This window comes from Tupaia chinensis, unplaced genomic scaffold (assembly GCF_000334495.1).
Source record: "Tupaia chinensis unplaced genomic scaffold, TupChi_1.0 Scaffold000460_1, whole genome shotgun sequence".
NCBI classification, from domain to species: domain Eukaryota; kingdom Metazoa; phylum Chordata; class Mammalia; order Scandentia; family Tupaiidae; genus Tupaia; species Tupaia belangeri.
In genome coordinates this window covers 2,022,491-2,045,575 of record NW_006159969.1, presented here as the reverse complement: position 1 = coordinate 2,045,575, position 23,085 = coordinate 2,022,491, and the positions used below count along the sequence as shown (strand labels likewise).

The 23,085-nt window shown below is 37.7% G+C and overlaps 1 protein-coding gene and 1 pseudogene across 6 annotated transcripts in view; one reads left to right on the top strand and one right to left on the bottom strand.

Moving 5' to 3' along the window:
• Positions 1-23,085, top strand: part of AKAP9 (A-kinase anchoring protein 9) — a 170,525-nt gene that overhangs the window by 564 nt on the left and 146,876 nt on the right. For 5 of the 6 annotated variants that reach the window (XM_014590555.1, XM_014590553.1, XM_014590554.1 and 2 more), the window contains exon 1: positions 7-61. In XM_014590555.1, coding sequence (XP_014446041.1) covers positions 14-61 — 48 coding nt within the window. In that variant the 5' untranslated portion in view covers positions 7-13. Of the gene's footprint in view, positions 1-6; positions 62-23,085 lie in introns of those variants that run through there. The other variant, XM_014590551.2, reaches the window with a different exon arrangement.
• LOC106735619 (peptidyl-prolyl cis-trans isomerase A pseudogene) lies at positions 13,941-14,418 on the bottom strand (annotated as a pseudogene).

The following is a 23,085-nucleotide window of genomic DNA, read 5'->3' as shown; positions in this document are numbered from 1 at the left end:
TCCCGCAGAGGCCATGGAGGACGAGGAGAGACAGAAGAAGCTGGAGGCCGGTAAAGCGAAGGTAGGAGAGCCGGAGACACCCGGGCCGCAGTGGGAAGCGGTGGCCGGGAAGGGCTGGGAGGGGGCTGGGAAGCGGAGTTCGCAGCAGTCCCAGAGCGCTGCCGGGAAGGGAGCTGGTACAGGCTTTGCGTTTCCTACTCGTCCTCTTCTCCCCTTTCCTACGGTGGAGAAAGCCCCGTGCCTCTTTCTAGTTGATACTTCCGCGGGGATTGATTGGCGTGGCCCCTTTCTCGTGAATGCCCTAACCAAGCCCTCTTTTACTGTGTTGCTATAAGCTGATATTTAATTGCTTGTAAATCTCCAACCTTTCGTTTTTGTAGGGAGTTTTCTGGGTGGTGCAGGCATTGTGCTTTTCAGGGTGGAGATTTAGGGCTTTTCTTTATTCGCCGAGGGATTTGTACGCTGATCATCAGCTTGTCTTAGGTGGCACGCTGGCACTCTTGGGTGTGTATGATTGGCCTGTGACAGCTGCTTCAGCAGTGGCTTGAGTGTGCCACAAGTGCCAGCTGTGAACTTGGCTTTAGGGGCGTTTTAAGAAGCGTCTTTGTATGTTTGTGTTTGCAGGTCTTTGTTATGGCATGCGCTTTTGTACCGTGTGGAATGTTAATGCAGTCTGTGAATGGAACTTTTGGGCATCAAGAACACCCACATTTTAAGCAACACCTATGGAATTTCTGCTATAAGTAATTCAGTTGTCTCATTATATACATATACTATGTATTTTTTTCTTACTAGAAGATATATATATACACACACACACACTACATATGTATATATTTATTTATTTATAAAAATCTGTCGAGTCCCAATTGTATGTGTTTGTGTATATGTACATGCAAAAACCTGTAGGGCAAACAATACAAAATTAAATACAGCTGTTATTCACTGGGCTTCATGAAAAAAATTTGACAAAATATATATCAGATAGCGTTATTTCTTTTAAAAATTACATATTTGAGCATATGTTTTAGCCAGCCTCAAAGACTGTCTTGCCCACAATGAAGTGACCTTTTATAGATTATATTCTGTCATTTTAGAGATAATTATTGTGTAGTTAACTATTACTCCTTTCTTCCCTTATTTTCCCTCCTCTCACATACACAAAGGAACTAGGTCAGTAATAATTTTGGTAATCAATGAAGGGCCATGTTGCAGAGATGCACTAGTAGATGCCCAACACAAGTGTGTTAAATGAATCTGTACATGAACTAGCTTCATATTTCTAAAATATAGTTGCTTTTTCCATACGGTCCCACTATCTATATCTAAAGTCAAGTCTTAAATCCTTATATGTAGCCAGATAGGTTTTTTTTTTTTTTTTTTTTTTACTAAAATAATCAGGGCATCTTCAGAAGCTCCAAGTTTCTTACATTTGTGCAATTTGAGGAGCTGAACAAACTATGTATTCTTGGAAGTGGAGGTAAAGTGTGTGCTGTATTCAAAGAGCTTCGAGGTTCTGTTTAAATATCTTATTTGTTTGTTACCTAAAGAGTTTTCACTGCCTTTCCCACCCCCACTTAGCTTTTCTAAATATTAAGCAGTCCTACTAAAGGTAGTTTATTTGGATGGATACATTTCTTTTTTTTTTTTCGGAGAGGTTTTCGCTATAGGGCATGTGCGCTCGCCATTCAGACAGAGAGAGAGACAGAAGGCGAGAAATCACCTCCCAGGGGAGATGGTCACACCGCAATCCCTTCTCCTCCATTCTCCTCTCAGGATCTTGGGCACGCACACACATGCGCCCGGCGTGAGTTTTAAGCTACCAGGTCCGGGATGCGAACCGCGGTCGACTACGTGGGAGTCCAGTGACACAGCCATTACGCTAACTACTGGTTCCCGTTGGACACATTTCTTAATAGAAGTTTTATTATAATTGCTTGTTCTGAGTAGTCGATTCTAGTTTCTTTGTCTTTCAGAATTCTGCCTATGGAGTAGAAATCTTTTTCTTTAGGGCTAATTGTGTTATACAAGATTATCTTCTAGAGTTGAGCCTGATTTCTCCAGTGAGAAATAGGTCTGAGACTTGTAAGGCAAATGGTGTTTGTTACAGTGTAAGCTATACAACCAACATGAAAAGAATTGTTTTCTAAGTTACATAAATGAATTGGAATATTATGCTGCCACGAAATTTATTAAGACTGGTAGGAAGGAACATAGAAAATAAAATGAAAACAGCATCATCAAAAATAGCATTTCATTTGTATAAAAAGTATGCTTTTTATATTATATTTTTATTAGGACTGAAAAACTCTGTATTTGTAAATGTATTCATGCAGCAAACCTATATTGAACTCCTAATTTATACCAGAAACCAGAAAGAGATTTAGCAACCCGCTCTGCTCTCAAGTTGCCTATAGGTTAGTGGGACAGAAAGAAACTGGATAATAAGTACAAAGAGGAGAAGTACAGTTGGACTTTGGATGATTTTTTCACTACATTTTATTAAAATATTTTAAGTGTTTTGAGTCATTTTATAGAATACAAAGAAAATTCTTAATTTGGTGTAACACAACCTAGCATAATGCCTACAAATAGGTACTCAATACATATTTGCTTAATGAATGTTCAGAACGATTAATAAGTCATTAATGGGGACCAGCAGATGGCATAACATGTGACTGGTGTGTTCTTCAAGCTTTCAGGTCTGGGATTTGAACTGTGTAGTTGTCCATATTGAACCAGCTGCCTTAACCATTGTACCACTGGCTGGTCCTGGAAATGTCTTATTTTTACCAGAAACCACTTAAAATAATCATTTTTCAAGATTTATTGAGAGAAATGCTTCTCTGAATGTCTCATTTGTTCATTGGACTTAAGTAGTGCATTTGATAATCTAGTTTTACAAACCACAATTTTTTCATCTTTTTCTAGGCAATTACCTGATAAGCTATTCCATTGAAAATTTCGTTTATGTATCCAGACTTTATAAATGATCATTTAAAAATTAGCTTGTAATGGATATAGCATAGTATACTTTATAAAATGTGCTACACCAACTAATACATGCAGTACTAGAATAAATTACAGTATATGTAGACATTACAAGTTTTTACTAAGACTTTTTGAGTTGGGAAAATGACTGCAAATAATGCCAGGTTTAAAACTAAAAAGTATTTTTTATTTATATATATGAAGACATCTTAACAGAAATGCACCAGGATATAGTTATTCTGCAGTGGTAAGTAGTAGGCAATTTTAATTTTCTTTACACTTTCAGTATTTTCCAAATTTTTACTATATAAATATATTTTTAAAGAATTATTTAATTTTATTAATTATTATTTTAAAAAAATTGTCTAGAGAGAGCGAGAGGGAAAGTGAGAGATCAAGCCACTTTAAATAAAATAATTGTTTTCAGTTGGATCAACCCCATTTATAAGGTCCAGGACTTGGAACAGCAGTCAGCCATGGGGAGTTCAGTGCCTCCACCACCATGCTACCTGCCGGCCCACAATATATATTGTTATAATCAGGAAAAAATGTTTAAATACCATTTTTTTAAATAATTATTTTTTTAACTTTATTTTAATTTGGCTAGAGAGGGATAGAGAGAGAGAGGGCAAGTGAGAAAGCAAGCTGCCAGGTCTAGGACTTGAACAATGATCAGCCATGTGGGAGTCCAGTGCCCTTAACTACCACATCACCTGCCAGCCCCTAGATACCATTTTTAACAATAATAAAGGCTGATTAAATATACTGTAATAAAGAACATACTAAATTGTCTGACCATCACACAGAATAAAAAAATAAGGAGCAGAATAACTAAGTTTTCTACTTACCATCATCCTGGAACTGTAATTCTTATTTCAGTGCTGCTTGTATTACACAATTGGGATTCTATATTATTAGACATTTATACATGTCTTTTTTGTTTTTGTTGTTCTTATTCTTCTTTCAGTGTAGTCAGTTTTTATTGATATGGACACACCAATATTGCTTGTTCCTGTTTATCTGCTGCTTCTAATTTGCTGTTGTAGATTTGCTGTAACAAGGGAATGCAGAGATGAGGTTGATAGAATGATTTGTAAAAATCAAGGGCCTAGGGGGGATCAGCAGTTGGCGTAATGGCTATGTTGCTGGACTCACATGTAGTTGACTGCGGTCCGAGTCTCGGACCTGGTGGCGTAAGCTCATGCTAGGTGCGTGTGTGTGCGTGCCCAAGATCCCGAGAGGAGAATAGAAGAGAAGGGATTATAGTGTGGCCATCCTCCCTGGGGGTGATTTCTCACTTTCTGTCTCTCTGTCTCTTTGTCTTTCTGGCGATCACATGCGCTGTTGAATGAACTTTATGGCAGCTTAGTTTTTCAGTTGTTTGGTTGTTTTTCGGTTTGCTATTTAGAGTTTCAATTGTATTCTCAGTCAATATTGATGTTGCAAGAAACCTACTGCATTATAAAGTAATTATTTTCAGTTGGGCCAACACCATTTACAAATGTTGACAGGGATGGCCCTACATAGTCAGTCTTTGTGTTGAATCTATTCTACCTCTACTTTAAATGATTTCTTATTTTCCTAAGTAATGTTATTTATATTATGTATTACTAATATAATATTAGTTTATAAAATTAAATAAAAGATAGCTGTGAATTTAGTGTAAAATTGTTACTTTTATAGATTTGCATTAGGTATACTTCTTTAAAAATTTATTTCGGGGCTGACAGATGATGTGGTGGTTAAGGTGCTGGACTCCCACATGGTCTACCACAGTTCAAGTCTTGGACCTGGTGGCTTGCGTGCTCTCTCTCTCTCTCTATGTCTCTCTTCCTCTCTCTCCTCCTCTCACCAAATTAGAAAATAATAAAATAAAATAAAATAATTATTTTAAAAAAATTATTTCATCCATGAGAGAAAAAACGACACAGAGAGAAATAGGCATCCCCATCATGAAGGTGACATGACCCCCTGCTGGTCTCAGACAGCCCAAATCATAGGTATATGCACCTTCCTGATGGTATGTTCAGGGAAGTCCTGGGATGTGAATCCAGGAACTTTCCGGTATGGATTTGGTTGTATTACCACTAAGCTGCCACCTGCTCTAATTTGGTATATGTTTTAAAGTTCTTCTAATGTACCAGAATCCAGCAAAACCAACCTTTTATCAACTATTCAGCATTTTATAGAATTAGCATTATTTGTTGAATATTTACTAAAATTCTTGCCTGTTACATCCAGTAATTTTTTTGAAGTTTTATGATTTTCATTTGTTTAACAACCATTATCGTTTGAAGAGTAGTGCCAATGTGCACAAAAAGAAGACTGTGTGCTACTGCAAGCTGTGTATTAGGTTATTGATGGCAGGTCTTTTCAATTATTATTTCCACCGTGATACATGAAAGTTATAGTGTAAAGCTGTTCTTTACATATTGAAGATACACTGTTTCACAACTAGGAAAGTTCTCCTTCCATGTTTTCTTTTAAACTTTCTAGGTTTTTAAAAATATAGTTTTAAAGTTTATTCCATGAGTGAGAGAAGAAAGATAAAGGACCCTGACAGGATCCTGACTCCAACTTTGACTAGTCCTTTACCATGGACACACATGCCCGGTGTACATAGGTAGGTCTCACACATGAACCTGTAATCTTCCCAGGTGGGTCTGCCTTGCATAGCAGTGAACTTCTAATTTTTTATATTTCTACATGACAAAGCTTACTTAGCACTCAAAGTAGACACAGGGATTTGATGCCTTCATCAACATTTATTGCAACATGTGTGTGTTGCCTGTGACTTAACCCTAATTAAACATCTTCCGACATTGTGCCTTGGTATGGTAGTTAAACAGCTGGATCTTACATGGCTCATTCCATGTTTCAAATTCTGGACCCAGCAGCCTGAGGCACATACTAGGTACATGTGTGTGCATGCCCAAAATCCTCAAAGAAGAAACGGAGAAGGGATTGTATCATTGTGACAATTCCAAGGGAGGGTTCCCCCCACCCCTTTCTCTTTCTCTCTCTTCTCCTCCTCTTCCTCTCCCCAGTAAGCGCACATGTCCTCTAGCAAAATTAGAAAAGGAATTAAAAAAAAAAAAACAAAAACCATGGTATTTAGGGGTCAGCAGGTAGAATAAGTCACTGGACTCCCATATGGCTGACTGCAGTTCAAGTGCTGGACCCAGTGACTTGAAATTCACACTGGGTGCAAGTGCATGCATGCCTGAAATCCCAAGAAGAGAATGGAAAAGAGATTGTGGCATGGCCATCCTCCCTGGGGAAGATGATTTTTCGCTTTACCTTTCTGTGTATCTGTCTCTCTGGCAAGCTCACACACCCTATGGCAAAAACTTGTAAGACAAAAGATCATGGTATTTAAAGGCATAATATGGAGGAAAGAACATGAAATTGTGTCAATGAAACTAAAAGTTGAGTGATAGAAAATGATGGGAAAGAAGTGAAAAAGAATCTAACAAAGTGATTGAAGTATGACAAGAGTGGGACAGAAGTTGTTTCAGACCTGGCTGCAGTAGTGTGCAATGCTGCTAGGTAGGCTGAGACCACATGGGAAGCCCAAGTTCAATTCCTGGCCTTCCCTGAAAAGCTGGTTGTGGACCAACCAGGTAGTGTGTGTGGTATTTAAGGTGGCTGTATCCTGTATGGCCAACTGCGTGGTTGAGTCCCAGACTCTGTGGCTTGAAAAACATCCTGGGTATGTGTGTGCGCACATTCCCAAAATGCCGAGAACAGAGTGGAGAAGAGAGTGCGGTATGGCCATCCCTCCTAGGGGGTGTTTTCTCACTTTCTCTCTCTCCCTCTCTCTGTTTCTCCCCAGTGAGACTATACCCTTTAGCCAAAAACAACAAAACAAAAACAAAAACCTGGTTGTAGTGTTGTGCACCTGGGTTCCCAGCTACTTGGGAGGCTGAGGCTGGAGGCTCATGGCATAAGACCCTGTCTACAGTGCCATACACACTAAAATTATTTTCAAAGAAAAACATCTCTTATTTTCATGACTAAAAAGGTTTATAGTGAGAGCTAAACTATGACCAGAAACTCTTTTATTATAGGCTACTGATTTTTGAAATGTAAGTGAATTTCTTCTAATGTAGAAGCTAGGAAAAGCTTTCATGGTAAATTGCTTAACGTTAAATGCTAAGGGACATTGTTTCTAGTTGTTTTTTTTGCATCCTACTAAAATTAAACTGAGATATCTTATTTAATTGGTTACTGTTCCTTTAGAATCTTTAATTCGGAAAAGCAACAGAATTTTTAAGTTTATTTACAATGGTTGTTTTACATCTGATTTGTGTGTGCGTACGTGTGAGAGAGAATTTATAATACGGTATTTAGATTAGTAAGAGAGAATTTATAATATGGTATTTAGATTGGTAAGAGAAGACAGTAGGACTTTGGAAACTTTATTTACTCATTTGTTCAACCAGCATTTTTGAACGCCTACAATTTCAACTATGGACTTTTACTTAGCAAGCATTTGTTTAAATTATCACTAGTTCTGTGCCTTATTGTCTATGGGAGTAATTCTAGCATAGTACATGGATCCCAACAGGTGTTTTGAAGGATAAATGAAATGATTGAGAGGTTTTGACTAGTTTCATAAAGCATCTATGACTATTATTTTAATTGATGTAACTCACATAATAAAAATTAACCATTTAAAAATGAAGAATTAATGGTATGCCACAAAGTTATCTAACCACCAATTTTATCTGGTTCCAAAACATTTTTTCATTCCTCCTCCCTCCAGCCTTTACTAACCGTCAGTCTGGTTTACTATACTGTGGATTTACGTATTCTGTAATAGGTAGTACACTTAAATGGAGTCATACAATATGTGAGCCTTTGTCTGGCTTCTTTCACTTACTATAATGTTTTACAGGTCCATCCATATAGCATGTATCAGTACATTTTTCCTTTTTCTGGCCAAATAATATTACATTGTATGTATATTCCACAGTTTAGGCATTGATAGCCATTTGGATTCTTTTCACTTTTTGAATACTATAAATAGTGTTATTGTGAACATTTATAAACAAGTATTTTTGTACCTATTTTAATTTTTTCTTGAAACTGCTAGGTCATGTGGTATTTCTGTGTTTAAGTTTTTGAGAAATTGTTAGGCAATTTTCCATAGCGGCTGTACCATTTTACACTCCTAGCAGTAGTAAAGAGGAGTCCAGTTCTTCATTTTCTCAGCAACATTTGTGTTTTCCTTTTTTTTTTTTTAACACAGAATTACTATGTTGCCCAGGCCAGGCTTGAACTCTTGATCCTTGTACCTTATTCCCCCTCCCGCCCCACGTAACTGGGACTAGAGACACATGCCACCTTGCTGCCCTCCGTGTATGTGTGTGTGTATTCACACACACACATTATAGCCATCCCAATGGGTATGAAGTGATATCTCATTGTACTTTTGATTTGCATTTCTTAATGATTTATAATGTTGTACATCTTTTCCTGAGCTGATTGGCCATTTATAGATCTTCTCTAGAGAAATATCCTTTCAAGTTTTGTTGTTGTTGTTGGAGAGGTTTTTGTTATAGGGCACATGCACGCACCAGAAAGACAGAGAGAGACAGAAAGCAAGAAGTCACCCCCTGGGAGGCTGGCCATGCTGCAATCCCTTCTCCATTCTCCTCTCAGGGTCTTAAGTACACATGCACATGTGCCCAGCGTGAGTTTAAGCCACCAGGTCTGGGACGCGAACCACGGTCAACTCCATGGGAGTTCAGCAGCATAGCCATTACACTAACTGTTCGTCCCTCCATTCAAGTCTTTTGCTCATTTTTAAATTGAATTGTTACCAACTTCCTTTATATAATATTAGTTATTATGGTATTTCTATATTGTATATGTCTTTTCTGTAAGTACATGGAGAGAAAGGGCACATGTGTTCATGTATAGGAGAGGTGTAGACAGAAACATATGTCTCCACTGGGATTATCTTCCAATTTGGTATTTTTGGGCCCTTGAGCTCTGCCAAAGTTTAAACTGTCGCCTCCTTTAAATAATAAATTCTTGGTGAGTTGGTTAGAGCATAATGCTTAAGTTTGATTTCAGTATGGGCCAGCGAGTCATTCCATTCCATGATCAGCTGTTTGACAAGTGCATGCAGTTGGTCAAAGGGGCACCTGTTAGGTTTTTAGTTTAATCATTACCAGACAATTTCCACTGTGGGAAAAAAATTGTAGTGTTCAGTAATGAAAAAGGTTGCTGTGTGTGTGTGTGTGTGTGTGTGTGTCTATGTGTGTGTATGTGTGGTATTTTTTAGACAAATTCTTGCTGTGTTGCAGTCCTCCTCCCTCACCTTCCCAGGTGATATTGTGTATCACAAGGGCACAATATCAGGTCTGACTCTTTCAGAGAGGGTCTCTCTATGTCGTTTTTATATGTGAACATGATGGACCTGTACAGATATTACACCAGTGTGAGATATTTTTGTTGTCAATTGACTTCCCTTTTACTTTCTTTTTTTAATTTAAATAATTATTAATTTATTTAATCCTATTTGCTATTATTATTATTTTTTTTAATTTAACCAGAGAGAGACAGAGAAGGAGAGAAAGGGAAAGTGAGAAAGCAAGCCTCCAGGTCCAGATCTCAAACCCCGATCAGCCGTGTGGGAGTCTAGTGCCTTAACCACCATACCACGTGCCAGCCCCTCACCTTTTACTTTGTGTGGAAGACATCACTGGAATATAACTTAGGCCACTTAATGTCCATCTATCTAGGCACACTGCATAAAGCTCTGGTTGGCTTATACATAGGCTTGACACTATTCAAAAGTAATAAATATTTAGACTAGTCAAAAATTTACCATTGTTCTTGGAGTTTTGCTTAGGTTATAATTATAAATCTGTAGATTCTTCGCTACTGTGTAAAATTCCTTTCATCCTCTTTGTTTATGAACAATCTAGTGCTTGTTTCCAGTTGCCGTCAGAGTTACAATTCTTAGTGTGGTTTGCTGTATGCTGAGATTTTTATGTTGGTGAAAACTTTCTCTGTAATTTTAAGTCCCTCCCCCACGAAAAGTTTTTTTAAAAATAATTATTTTAATTATTCATTCATTTATTTTAATTTGACCACACACACACAAACACACACACACACACAGAGAGAGAGAGAGAGAGAGAAAAGAGAGAAAGGGAAGGTGAGAAAGCAAGCCACCAAGTCCAGGAATTGAATCGTGGTCAGCAATGTAGGAGTGTCCAGTGTCTTAACCACCATAACCACCATGCCACCTGCTGTCTCAAGAGATTATTTTTTTAAGTCCAATTATTTTGACTGTTCAGAACCACACTGAACTTTTTACAGAGTTCTAATCTATAAAGATTTGAATTTATATATTTTATTGATTGAATGTGTTTTTTGATTTACAGACTGCTGAAAAACAGTAAGTAAAACCCAAGATGTCTTTCCTTCTATTTCTTGATACTGAACACATTACAGAATTCTTTTACTAAGGATTGCTTATTGTGGGCTCTTTGAATAGACTGTGTTTATTGTTCAGGGGTCTCACTTTTATTCAAGTTAGTATTTCCTTATTAGTCGTCTCCCCAGGGAAGATAGGTATAGGGACTGTTAGTTTTCCTAATGTGTTAAGAGTCAAACTTAAGGTCCAGTTAGAGTGACACAGGCAATAAGTGTGCTTTTGTGTAAAGGTGGAGGCCATAAAGGAAGGTTCCAGGTTCACCTCCCAGGGCTACTTGAACATGCAGGACCACCATGCTCATCATTGGCTACAGGGTGGAGGGGGGAGGATTGAGGTTTCAAGACCCTGTTAAGGGTGCTTGTCTATTTATCTATCTCAGGAAATAAGTAAATAAACTTTAAGAAGTCAAGGGCTGGCCCTGTAGGTTAGTGGTTAAGAGAGCTTAATCCTGCTTGGTCAACTGTGTTTTGAGTCCCAGCCTTAGTGTCTTGAAATCACACTGAGATTATCTTCCAGTATGGTATATTCATGTATATGAATGCCTTAATTTCCAAGAGGATGAAGAATGAAGGAAAAGGGATTCCAGAATTATCATGTCCCACTGAGAGGGGTGGCTTCTCCTTCTCTGCCCCACCCCTGCCCCATGTCTCTCTGTCTTTTGCTGGCTAGTGCATGCACCCACCCTCTGACAGTTAAAGAATCAAATTTAATATGTGAAAGTATGTGAGAGAGTTGTAGGGGATGATGTTAGGCGTGGGCATGGGGCAGTGATCTCAGCTACTTTCCACACCATTTATATTCTGTTGACTGTGTCCTTCCTTCCTTCCTTCCCCGAGGTTGCATGTGCATTACCTCTTAATAGGCTATGGTACACCACAGTCTTTTTTCTCCAGTTCTCCATTTTGTCCAGATTTTGGTCACATAGGCACATGTACCAGTGTATTTTCCAAGCTTCCTGGGCTAAGATTTGAATTGTGATTGGCCATGTGGGATCTGGCCCCCAGTGCATAGGGCTTAATTATCATTGTGGGGCTAACCCTATATGTACTTATTTTTCTCTCATATTTGGACTTAAATTTTTGTTTTTTGATCTTGCCAAAGGGCAAGTGTGCTTGCTGGAAGAGAAAGAGAAAGCAAAAAAACACACCTCATGGAGAGTGGTCATTGCAATCCCTTCTCCTCCAGTTCTCCCTCCTTTTGGAATTTTGAGTATGCATGCATGTCCTTTTGGAATTTTGAGTATGCATGCATGTCCTTTTGGAATTTTGAGTATGTGTGCACGTACATGTGCCCAATCTGTTTCTCAAGACACTAGGTCCAGGACTCATGTAGTCAGCCATGTGGGATCCAGCACCTCAGCCACCATGCCACCTGTGGGCCTATTTTTCCCATTCTAACACCACAGCCCAGGAAGATCAGGTCATATCACCTCACTTCTCTCTGGTTTCATTGTCTTTATTCATTTTCTCCAGTTTTTCTTATATATTGTCACTAGATTAATCTTAAGATGTTCTTTTCATTTTGTTACTCCTCAGTTCTATTTTCAGATCAAGTCTCAGATTTATTCATTCCCTTAGTATTTATTTGAGCCTTTAGTTCATGCAGTCAGTGAAACTTCAGGGATGAATGTCTCATGTTAAGGAAGCCTGTAAGACTTTCACATACCAATAGAACAAAAAGTCAACAACAGTATGTTAAGTATTCATAGGGAAGTGCAAGGAGTCATTTATTTACTCGTTTGGTAAGTATAATTGAGCACTCACTACTTACCAGACACTGTGCTAGACTGTGGGATATGAGAGGCTTGGCTTTGAGGTTGCGCAACACCATACCATCTAGGATCAAATTCTGGCTCCGCCACTTACGATCTTTGTGACTTTAGGAAGTTACTTAATCTCTCTATTCCTTTATTTCTTATCTGGAAAATGAGAACAGTTATACCTGCTTTTGTACTTGGGTTGTTGTGAAGATTCAGTTACTAATCATGGAGCATCTAAAATATTGTCAGACTATAATACGTATTCCAAAAATGTTAACTATTATCATCGTTATTGTCATGCTGGAGCCTATAGGATCAAGCTATGGGGCAGAAGGTTAGATTGTGGAAATAGCCTGAGATCAGAGAATGAGGAGCTAGTCATATGTGTCTTTTGAGTTAGTAAGGATATTATCCTTAAAGTAGCAGAAAGCTAATAAAGAATGTGTATCTGTCATGTATAACTTCTGAAAAGGTTGTTTCTTTGGAGAAAAAATATATCCCATATTTACTTAGCTGTGCTGCCACCAGGTGGCAGTTCCGTTATTGCTTTATAGACGAAGCAGTAAAACTGTGTTTGTAATTTGCCAGAGAGTGGGTTTGCTTGCTGGAGAGGGGGAAAGAGAGAAAGAGAGATAGGGAAAGTGAGAAAGCATTCTCCATGGAAGATGGTCACACTGCAATCCCTTCTCCTCCATCTCTTCCTCCTTTTGGGATTTTGGGCATGCATACACAACACCCAGCATGTTTTTTTGAAGCTACATGTTCTGATACTCAAATCATGAGACTCAAATCATGACCCTTTGTGTGTATTTTTAAATGTGAAATATCGACTTGATTAAAATACCTAAATGTGAGCATTCTAGTGGAGCCTTGTTCTAAAAACAACAATAAAAACCAACCAGACAAAACCCGGAAATTAGCTAAGTAAAGTGAGTTAGTTTGTAAAGATGCAGATTTTTCTTTTTCCTTTTTTTTGTTACTTAGTTTTTTATTTCATAATCATAAACTTAAATTTCCAATTCAGCTAGATTTGGAGGCAAATAAGGAAAATATGGACCCCAAAGAACTGCAGTGAGAGCACAGGTTATAGGAGATAATGAACAGATGGGTGTGGGAGGCTGCGCACCAGCGAACATCGCTGGTTTCTCAGAAAGCAAACAATTACACAATGCCAAAGGCCACAATTGGTTCCCTTCAAAAAACCTGACCTTTGAAACCATACTCTGATTGACCACTAGAATCCCTCAGATTTGCATATCTGGCACCTCATGATTGGTCCAAAAGCAACCAATCATAACCCACCTTTTACAACCAATCACGGCTCACCAGCGTGTATATAACCACGACCCCTGGCCCACAATCTCCAGACGACCCTGAAGAGCTGACACTGCGTCGTCTCCAGACGACCAGGAAGACCCTGAAGAGTTGTAACACCGCATTATCTCCAGAAGACCATGAAGAGTTGTGATACCGCATCATCTCCGGACGACCCTGAAGAGTTGTGACACCGAGTCGTCTCCGTGTTGTACCATGCTGCTCATAATAAATGGACGACCCTGAAGACACTGTGTCGTCTCCGTGTTGTAATACTGCGCTGCTTGTCCCGGCTCTCACTCCTTCCCTCAGGAAACCTGTTCTACTGTCCCCCCGGGTTGGGACAGATGGGCTGGAGGAGTGCTCTCCTGAGCTACAGAAGGAATGGTCTGGTGGTTAAGAGCAAAGAAGTTAAATTCATTAGAGTTGTCCACAATCAGCAATGGTGATCTTCTTGCTGGTCATGTCACTCTTGGTCCCAAAGTGCTCCATGGCTTCCATGATGTTCATGCCCTCTCTCACCTTGCCAAAGACCACATGCTGCCATCCAACCACTCAGTCTTGGCAGTGCAGATGAAAAACTGAGAACTATTTGTGTTGGGTCCAGCATTTGCCATGGACAAGATGCCAGGACCTGTATGTTTCAGGATGAAGTTCCCATCATCGAATTTCTCACCATAAATGGACTTACTGCCAGTATAGTTATGGCGTGTGAAGTCACCACCATGGAGCATAAATCCTGGAATATTTCTGTAAAAGCAGGAACCCTTATAACCAAATCCTTTCTCTCCAGTGCTCAAAGCACAAAATCTTCTGCTATCCTTGGAGATTTGTCTACAAACAGCTCAAAGGAGACATGGCCCAAGGACTCATCATCCACAGCGATGTCAAAGAACATGGTTGAGGGTGAGAAACTTGGGCAGCAGCATCTGCAAAGCCAGAGATTTTTCAAAAGAAGTTGGGCATCACGGAATTTAAAAAGGCATTAGGAACCAATGTCATCCTGTGATTTCTTCTCTCACTTTTACAATATCTTGTACTCTCTTCTCTGCAGTTATGCTTCCTTTGCTTACACATCAGTTCAGTTTGCACATGACCAAAAATTATGAGTCCCCAAATCACTTATATCCAATAGAATTGTTTCCGCTTTAAATAGAACAAATGGCACAGCCACCATGGCAAACCCATGACACTAGTTCCCTGTACTGCTAGGAACAATATGGCATCTGCAGGTTTGGCTCCTGAGTCAGCTTGAAAAACAGGCTGGCCATGTATTTGGATGCCCAGGATCCTGAGAAGCCAAAAGACTGAGGAAAGGAGATTATGGTGTGATGAGAGCCTATCAGTGGTGCTCTCTCTCTCTCCTTCCCTCCCTCCCTCTCTCTCATTCTCTTCCTCTCTTATCTACATATGCTTTCTATCATTAAAAAAAGGGGAAAATTATATCAATAGTGAAGCAATTTATTCATGAAAGTAAGTCAAATGGTTTTCAAATTCTGCTACACATTAGAAGTATCTCAGATGCTTTAAAACTTTTTTGATGCCTAGGTCACACCAACATGAGAAAAACTGGATTTGAAGCCAGACTTTCCTGTCTTTAAAGTACTTCAATGAGTGGTAAAGTAGAGGATCCATGATAGAGCCACTTTGAATGATTCTACAGCAGAGCATATTTATAATACATCATGACCTGTTGTAAACCAGCTACTTTACTTGGTGTGCCCCTGAAGAAAGTAGGGATGATTTAATACCAGAAGGAAAAGTAACTGTGTTGGATATAGAAAAAAATGTCTCAGTCTGCGTCGTGTCTAGTAGCTTGATCATACAAATTGTGCTTAATGGTGAAGTGAGAGTATCAGACTTACATGATTATTGCATTATGTACTAATTTTAGAATCCTTTATAAAAGATACAGCTCCCCTACATTATCTTTCTGGACAGCTTTTTGTTCCGTAATTCCAAGAGTAGAATCTAACTGATCTCATCAAACTTGAGTGGGTAGAAGGCAGGGCTGCCATGGATGGGAGCCAGAGTGCCCTGGCCAGTTCCATTAGAAATTCTGAATATTTTAAAAATACTTAACAAATGTTCTGCACACAAAGGACAACATATAAAGTGTTTATGTAAGATTAAGACTAATGATAATATGAACCCCTCTATACCTGTTACATTAGAAATATACATATATAAACACATTTTAAACCTTTCCCCATCTAGTCCCTCCCTCCTCCTCACTACCTGAGGTAACTACAGTTTTGAATTTATCATTATCTTATTTTTCTGTACTATACTCATTCATGAATAATACATTAGTTTTCCTGTCTTTGAACTTAATGGTCTTAAGTTATAAGAAATCTCAGTGATTTGCTCTGTGTCCAGTATCACACAGAACATGTTCTTTCATTCATAATAACCCATTTCAGGAATTTAGCTCAGCATCCATTCTCATTTCAAGTGAGTATTTGGGTTGTTTATAGTTTTTTGTTTTTCACTGTTATGAATACTACCTTTATAATACTGTATTGATTTGTCTGTCTCCTTGCTTGTGCCAAATGCTTGGCGATATATGAGATTATGATCCCCTGAGCCCTCAGTCCTTGGGGAGTAGTGACTATGTTTCAGAGTGGAGTAGGAAGAGGGAACGAAGTGAAAAACAAATTAATGTTTGTGGATGCATTCCATGCCTGATTCCATCACATAAGTGATCTCCAACAGATGTCCACGGGAGCTATTGATGGATGCTGGATTCCTGATGCCCATTAACACAGACTGTTTACGTGGGATGGATGGGATGTTAAAATGACCAGATACCAAGTTCTACTATTTTCTATTTTTCCTGCAAAAAATACATATAGATCAGAAGGGAGAATGATTATAAATTAATAAATCTCAGCTGATAAATTGGCATGCGTTTATGCTGCTAAGAGACTCTATATGTTAGATATTCCTTGCTTTAGGGATCCTCCTTTATATGAACTATACAGTAGGTTTTTTGTTTGTTTGTTTGTTTAAGTTTATTTATCCCCTCAGAGAGGGGAGGAAAAGAGGCAAAACTCCCAACAGAATCCTAACTCTTTATTTTCTTTTCATTTTAATTTCTCATTTATAGATAATCATTGTACCTCTTTGTGGAATATACTATGGTTCTTCAAAATATGCAATGTGTAATAATCCAATCAAGGATATGGAGGTTTATTTTATCTGACATTGAACATTACTAAAAACACCTTTTTTAAAAAGAATTATTTTATTTAAAATTATTTATTTATTTTAATTTGGCCACAGTGAGAGAGAGAGAGAGGGAAAGTGAGAAAGCAAGCCGCTAGGTCTGGGACTCAAACCCCATTCAGCCCTGTGGGAGTCCAGTGCCCTTAACCACCATGCCACCTGCCAGCCCCAAAAAACGCATTACTAAAAAAGTCATTGCATTGAATGAGGTTATAGGATACAAATAAGATTAGTAATTTAATGTCCTATGGTCTTTTCCATTTCTGATTTTCTTAGGTCTATTTGACACTATTATTTTATAACAGTTCATATCTTTATAATATTGTTTGGTTTTATTGGAAAATATGCTTCAGAGCATCCTTAAAATGTTGGCTTTTGTCTTCTTTGTGTTCAGTTTTACCTCAGCACACATGCACACAACATTCTCTCTCTCTCTCTCTCTCTCTCTATATATATATATATATATATGTGTGTGTGTGTGTGTGTGTGTATATACATACATACATACAACATACTCTCTCTCTCTCTATATATATATATGTATACACACAGACACACACACACACACACACACACACACACACACACAGGTATAATGGAAATGGTCTGTGTAGTCTTTTTTTTTTCCAGTTAGGTCACTGGAGTTTTGCTGTAATTACATAGCATGCTGGTTTATCATTAACAAATATTAAGAAATAAAAAATATTTAGAAATATTTTCATTAGGAAATATTTAGTAGGTTTAAAGGCAGCATTGACAAACACATGTCACCATAGTTGGTATTAGTTAGAATTTATTACATTTTCTACAACAAAAGCATAGGAAATAGCTCTATTTACAGCTATTTCGAACATTGGATCTACTAGATAACACATTTTAAAAATATTTTGTAATATTCTTTGTGGTGTCTGTTGTAGCATTTGTTTTTATTTTCCCTCCAGTCTTATCAAAAAAGCACTTGTTAGTATGGTGGTTTTCCTTGCCCAACCTTTGGCATTAGCATTCTAGGATTATAAGGTACAATGACAAATGAAGGAAAAGAGAACTGTGAATACACAAGAAAGCAAGTTGGTAAAATGGAAGGTTAGATTTGGAGTCAGTATTCTTGTTTTATTCTATTTTGCCACTAATTGACTATTACCTTGGGCAAATAACTCATCCTCATCTTTAAACCTCAGCTTCTACATTCTTTTTGTTTATTTCTTGATCTCGCGCCACATTAAGTATTTTCTATTGTAGGCTCTCTCTCTTAGTATCTATACTTTCTCTTCAAAGAACCTTTTTTTAAAAACAGATTTTTGCTATAGGGCGCATTACGCTCCCCAGAGAGACAGAAAGTGAGAAATCACCCCCTGGGGGATGGCTACACTGCAATCCATTCTCCTCCATTCTCCTCCTGGGATTTCAGGCATGCGTGCACTTGCACCCAGTGCGAGTTTCATTCCTGTCAACTATGTGCAAGTCCAGCAACATAACTATTACACCATCTGTTGGTCTCTCAAAGAACTTTTTATGACTTGAAATGTATTTCTGTATTTATCTGTTTCGTTTGTTTTTATATTTGGATCATAGTTTATGGGACTAGGGTGTGTATCTTTCTTATTCTTTTCCACATACCCTGCCTTGGCATAGGGTTCAACATATTGTAGACCAAAATAAATACTTGTTGAATAAATGAACTACTCACTACCTGACATGTGCCAAGTTATTTCCTTCACAGATATAAAACTTCACAACCACACCTCTTTTCTTTGAGTAATCAAGATGAGAGGTTCCCACAGCACTTCCCAAAATATAAGAATGTTAAGTTTACAGAATTGTATAGTACATTCTTACCTCATTGATTTCTGACAACTATATGAGATGACAGGCCAGCCTAGACTAAAAGGTCTCTCTTACTCTTAGTACTTATTTTAGCTCGTATCTAGCACAGTGCCTGACGTACAGCAAACACTCAATGAACACTCAAAAAGCAAAAGTTGGCATGTTCTTGTATGGCATTTTGAAAATTCATTATGTTGAGAATGATTATTTATAAATCTTGAGTTTAAGGGGCAAGTTATTATTATTTATGTTTTAGTCATTTATTTAAGTTCTGGTCAAGACAAGACATTGCTTGGGGTCTGAATCAGTTTTGAAAGACAAATGTATTATATGGGCATAGTATCTTTCCAGTAAATCTTGCAACTATTTCTGTTACTACATATGTTAACATTTTTATAATTGGCTACCAAATGACAAACACAGATGGCTGTAGTGTGAATTTTCAACATGTTTTAGAATAAATGTTTTATCAGTAATTTAAAGTGCATCGTTTCAGTATCAAATGATTACCTAATTGAATATAGCTTTTTGCCATTTTTCAGATTTAAAATAAAAATAGATTATATAACTATAAGCAATTGGTGACATGATTGGATCTTGTTCTTATCTCATGGTTTTAACAAACAGAACTCTTGCTAAAAATTATTTTAGTTTTTTTTTTCCTCCTGAAAATTTATGTTTTGTTTTTGTTCCTCCCTTGGTGGAGGAAGAGGATTGTAGTGAGAGGAGTTGGTTTTGTGTTTTAATTCATTTGCTAACTAGAGAATTGTTGATTTTAATTTTTGAACAATGGAACTTTTTGGTATAGTAGAATTAGATTTGCCCCTTATATCATGTTAGTGCTCGGGTTCTGCAGAACTGTGTTTAAAATTATTGCTGGGCCAGCAGGTGGTATGGTGATTAGGTGCTGGACTTCCACATGGCCTACTGTGGTTCGAGTGCTGACCTGTGGCTTGAAAATGACACTGGGCCTATATATCCAAGATCTCAGGAGGAGAAATGTTTGCTGCTAGACCATCTACCCTTGGGGTGTGATTTCTGACTGTCTCTTTGTCTCTCTTGGTGAGCGTACTTGCCCTATGGCAAAGCAAAAATGTTTGGTAATGGCTTTTCTATAAAAGATATATTGTCCTTTTTTTACTCAGTATGTATTTATTGAGTATCATTCTAAGCTTTGTATATGTAGCAGTGAACAAAAGTTTTTATCTTCATAGAGCTTATCTCTGGTAATTCTTTTCCAAAAAACTTCATATAATCAATAACATAGGCCTTAAACGGTGTCTTGAAAACTAATGTTCTTACAAGTGATTTGTACTAAAAGCTATCTTCTATTCTGTATTTATCATCTTTTTCATTTGGGTTACTTAATAATGAATACTATTGCTTCAGCACCCCCCCCCCTCCTTTTTAAATCAAACTCTTCATAATACGGAGTTTTAGTTTTTCTTTATTTTGTACTTGTCTACAAGTCTAAATAAATATTACACATGAATTATATATATACCCTAAGAGTTGGAATTTTTAAATGTTCATTTTTGCCCTGATAAATTCTGCTATCTAAATATAGTTTTAAATGCAGGCAACATGAAATTTTAAGAAGTTTCTGAAACTGAGCATAAACATCAAGAATGTCATTATTAATTTCTTTTTTTTTTTACTTTGTGTTCTCTCTGAGGGATCTTTTTATATGATGCAACTAGACTTCTGATTCTATTTGTAGACCATATATTTAATAGTATTCCAGTTGGTTAATTTTAAAGATGAATTTGCTATCCGACAAAGTAGTTTAAATGCATTCCAGCAGCTTAATAATGTACAAATAGAGGCAACTGGTTTTGCACCTGTTCTTTAAGCAGATATGAAGTGGAATAACTGAGGAGTTGTTAAATAACTGGGAAAATATTTTAAACATGATATATTTCAATATTATACAAGGCCAGTGACTAGCTATTTCTTATTTATGAATTAGACATCTTTGTTACATAAGCAATAAATATCTAAATATTTCATCTACAGCAGATAAAATAAGTATAAAATACACTGTATCTTATTCTTTCGATAACATTGGAAATTTCTAGACACATTTGTAATTGGTCTAATTAACAGTTATCATGATACGAGAGTATATTTACTCTTCATTTAAGGCAGAAAGGAGTTTGCATTTGTTCTTTGTCTTTGATTTCTCTCCTCAAGATTAAGGAGTTCAACTTCAATTTAGGAATTGATGGTTAGTAGTATTTTCATTTTAAAAACTAGCAAAAAAAAAAAAAACTAGCAAAATTATTGCATAACAAAGAAAATTTCAAATGAGTAAAAGGAAAAACACCTTTAATTTCAAATACAAAGACTCACAACAGTTATTATGGTTATATTCTTCCAGAAGTTATGTTTGCCTATCAGTATAATGTTATTAAAATACAAGCTAAATCTAATGTTTAAGGCTATGAGGCTTATCTTCATTAAAAAGAGGGGTATGGAGGACCAGCAGATGGCATGGTGGTTAAGGTGCTGGGCACTCCCACATGGCCAACCACAGTTCAAGTCCCAGACTTGATGGCTTCCTTTCTCTCTCTGTCTCTCTGTCTCTATCTCTGTCTCTCTTTCTGTGTGTGTGTGTGTCTCTCTCAAGTTAAAATAAATAAATGAATAAATAAAATTAAATATATAATACTTTTTAAAAAAGACAGATATGGGGCCAGCAGTCAGTGTGGGGTTAAGATACTAAGACACTCAACTCCTACATGGCTGACTGTAGTTCTAGTTCCAGACCAGGCAGCCTGAAAATCACACCGGCTGTGTGTGCATGTGTGCCAGAAATCCCAAGAGGAGACTGGAGGACAAGGGATTGCAGCTTGGCCATCCTCCTGAGTATCCTCCCTCTCTCTGTCTCTGGCAGATTCATGCATTCTATGGCAAAGACCTAAAAGAAAAAAAAATAAAGAGGAGCTCATATTGGTCATTGAAAAAGTCATGACATGTTTTTCTATACAAAAGTACATCATGAGTTTTATGACTACCCAATAGTTTTCTTCAAAAAAATTAAAAAACTGCAGTACTATTTATACTCACTACTATCATGAGCATCTTTATTAGAGTACTAATTTGCATTAAGTTTTCCAATGTATTTCTTCCATGAGACAGACAGAGAGAGAGAGAGAGACAAGGAAACTCAAGCAAAGTCTTCATGCCACAACTCACTTTGTTTCGGGTAGCCAGGATCATGGACATGTGCGTCTGATCTGTTCAGGGAGGTCCTGGTATGCTCACCTGGGACCTTGTTCTAGGTGGGTCCCATTGCATTATCACTGTGCTACACCTCGCCCTCTATTAAATTTTAAACATGATTTACCATAGTTTACTCAGTGTTGCCCAAAGCATATAAATGCATACTTTTGATTTTAGATGATGATGAGATATTTAGGTGTATCCTGACCTAGTGTTTAAATACATTGAAGAGTATTGTAAGAAAAATTATGTTTTCAAGTTTTCCACATGCTTATGATAGCCAAAGTCCATTTGATACCCATATGTATGTATGTGTGTGTGTGTGTGTGTGGTGTATCCACGTGTGTGTGTATGTATGTGTGTGCGTGTGTGTGTGTATGTATGTGTATATATATATATGTGCAGGCAGACAGACTCGTCTGTTCGAGAGAATAAGTATCACAGAGAGAGCCTGAGAGAAGGAAAAGCACCATCTCCCAGTAGGGTGTGGTCACACTTCACGTCTTCTGCATTTCTCCATCCTGTCAGGATTTGAGGCATACATTCATATATGGTACGTTTTTCAAGCTGCCAGGGCTGGAATTTAAACTGCAGTTGGCCACGTAGGCTTCAGCTCCCTTAATCACTAGGCTATAGGGCCGACCCAATGCTCATATATTTTTAACACCCTTCTAACACTTACCCATTTCTCTCATAGCCTCCAGTACTGTCTAACTACCAATAAAATGTTAAGAACAGTTTGGGGGGGACCAGCAGGTAGCATAGTGGCTAAGATGCTCTACTTCCACACGGCTGACTGTAGCTCAAGCCCGGGACCTAGAGCTTGAAAAATCATGCCAGGCACATGTGCATGCATGCCCAAAAATCCCAAGAGGAGAATGAAAGAAAAGGGATTGTTGTGTGGCCATCCACCCTAGGGAGGTGATGTCTTACTTTCCCTCTCTCCACCTCTCTCTGGCAAATATGTGTGCCTTATGGCAAACAACTAAAAAGAATAATTTTATTTTTAAAGAGTTATTTACTTTAATTTTATTTATTATCATTTCTAAATTTGACTAGAGAGAAAAGAGAGAAAGACAAAGTGAGAAAAGAAGCCACCAGGTGTGGCATTCGAACCATAGCCATTTGTGAGTCCACTGTCTTAACTATCATGCCACCTGCCATCTCCAAGAAGTTTTTTTTTTAATTGTTGTGGTTTTTTTTTTTAGGTTTGCTTGCTTTTTGTTTGTTTGTTTTGTTTTGTTTTGTTTTGTTTTTAATTGACAGGGTATTTGCACTCACCAGAGAA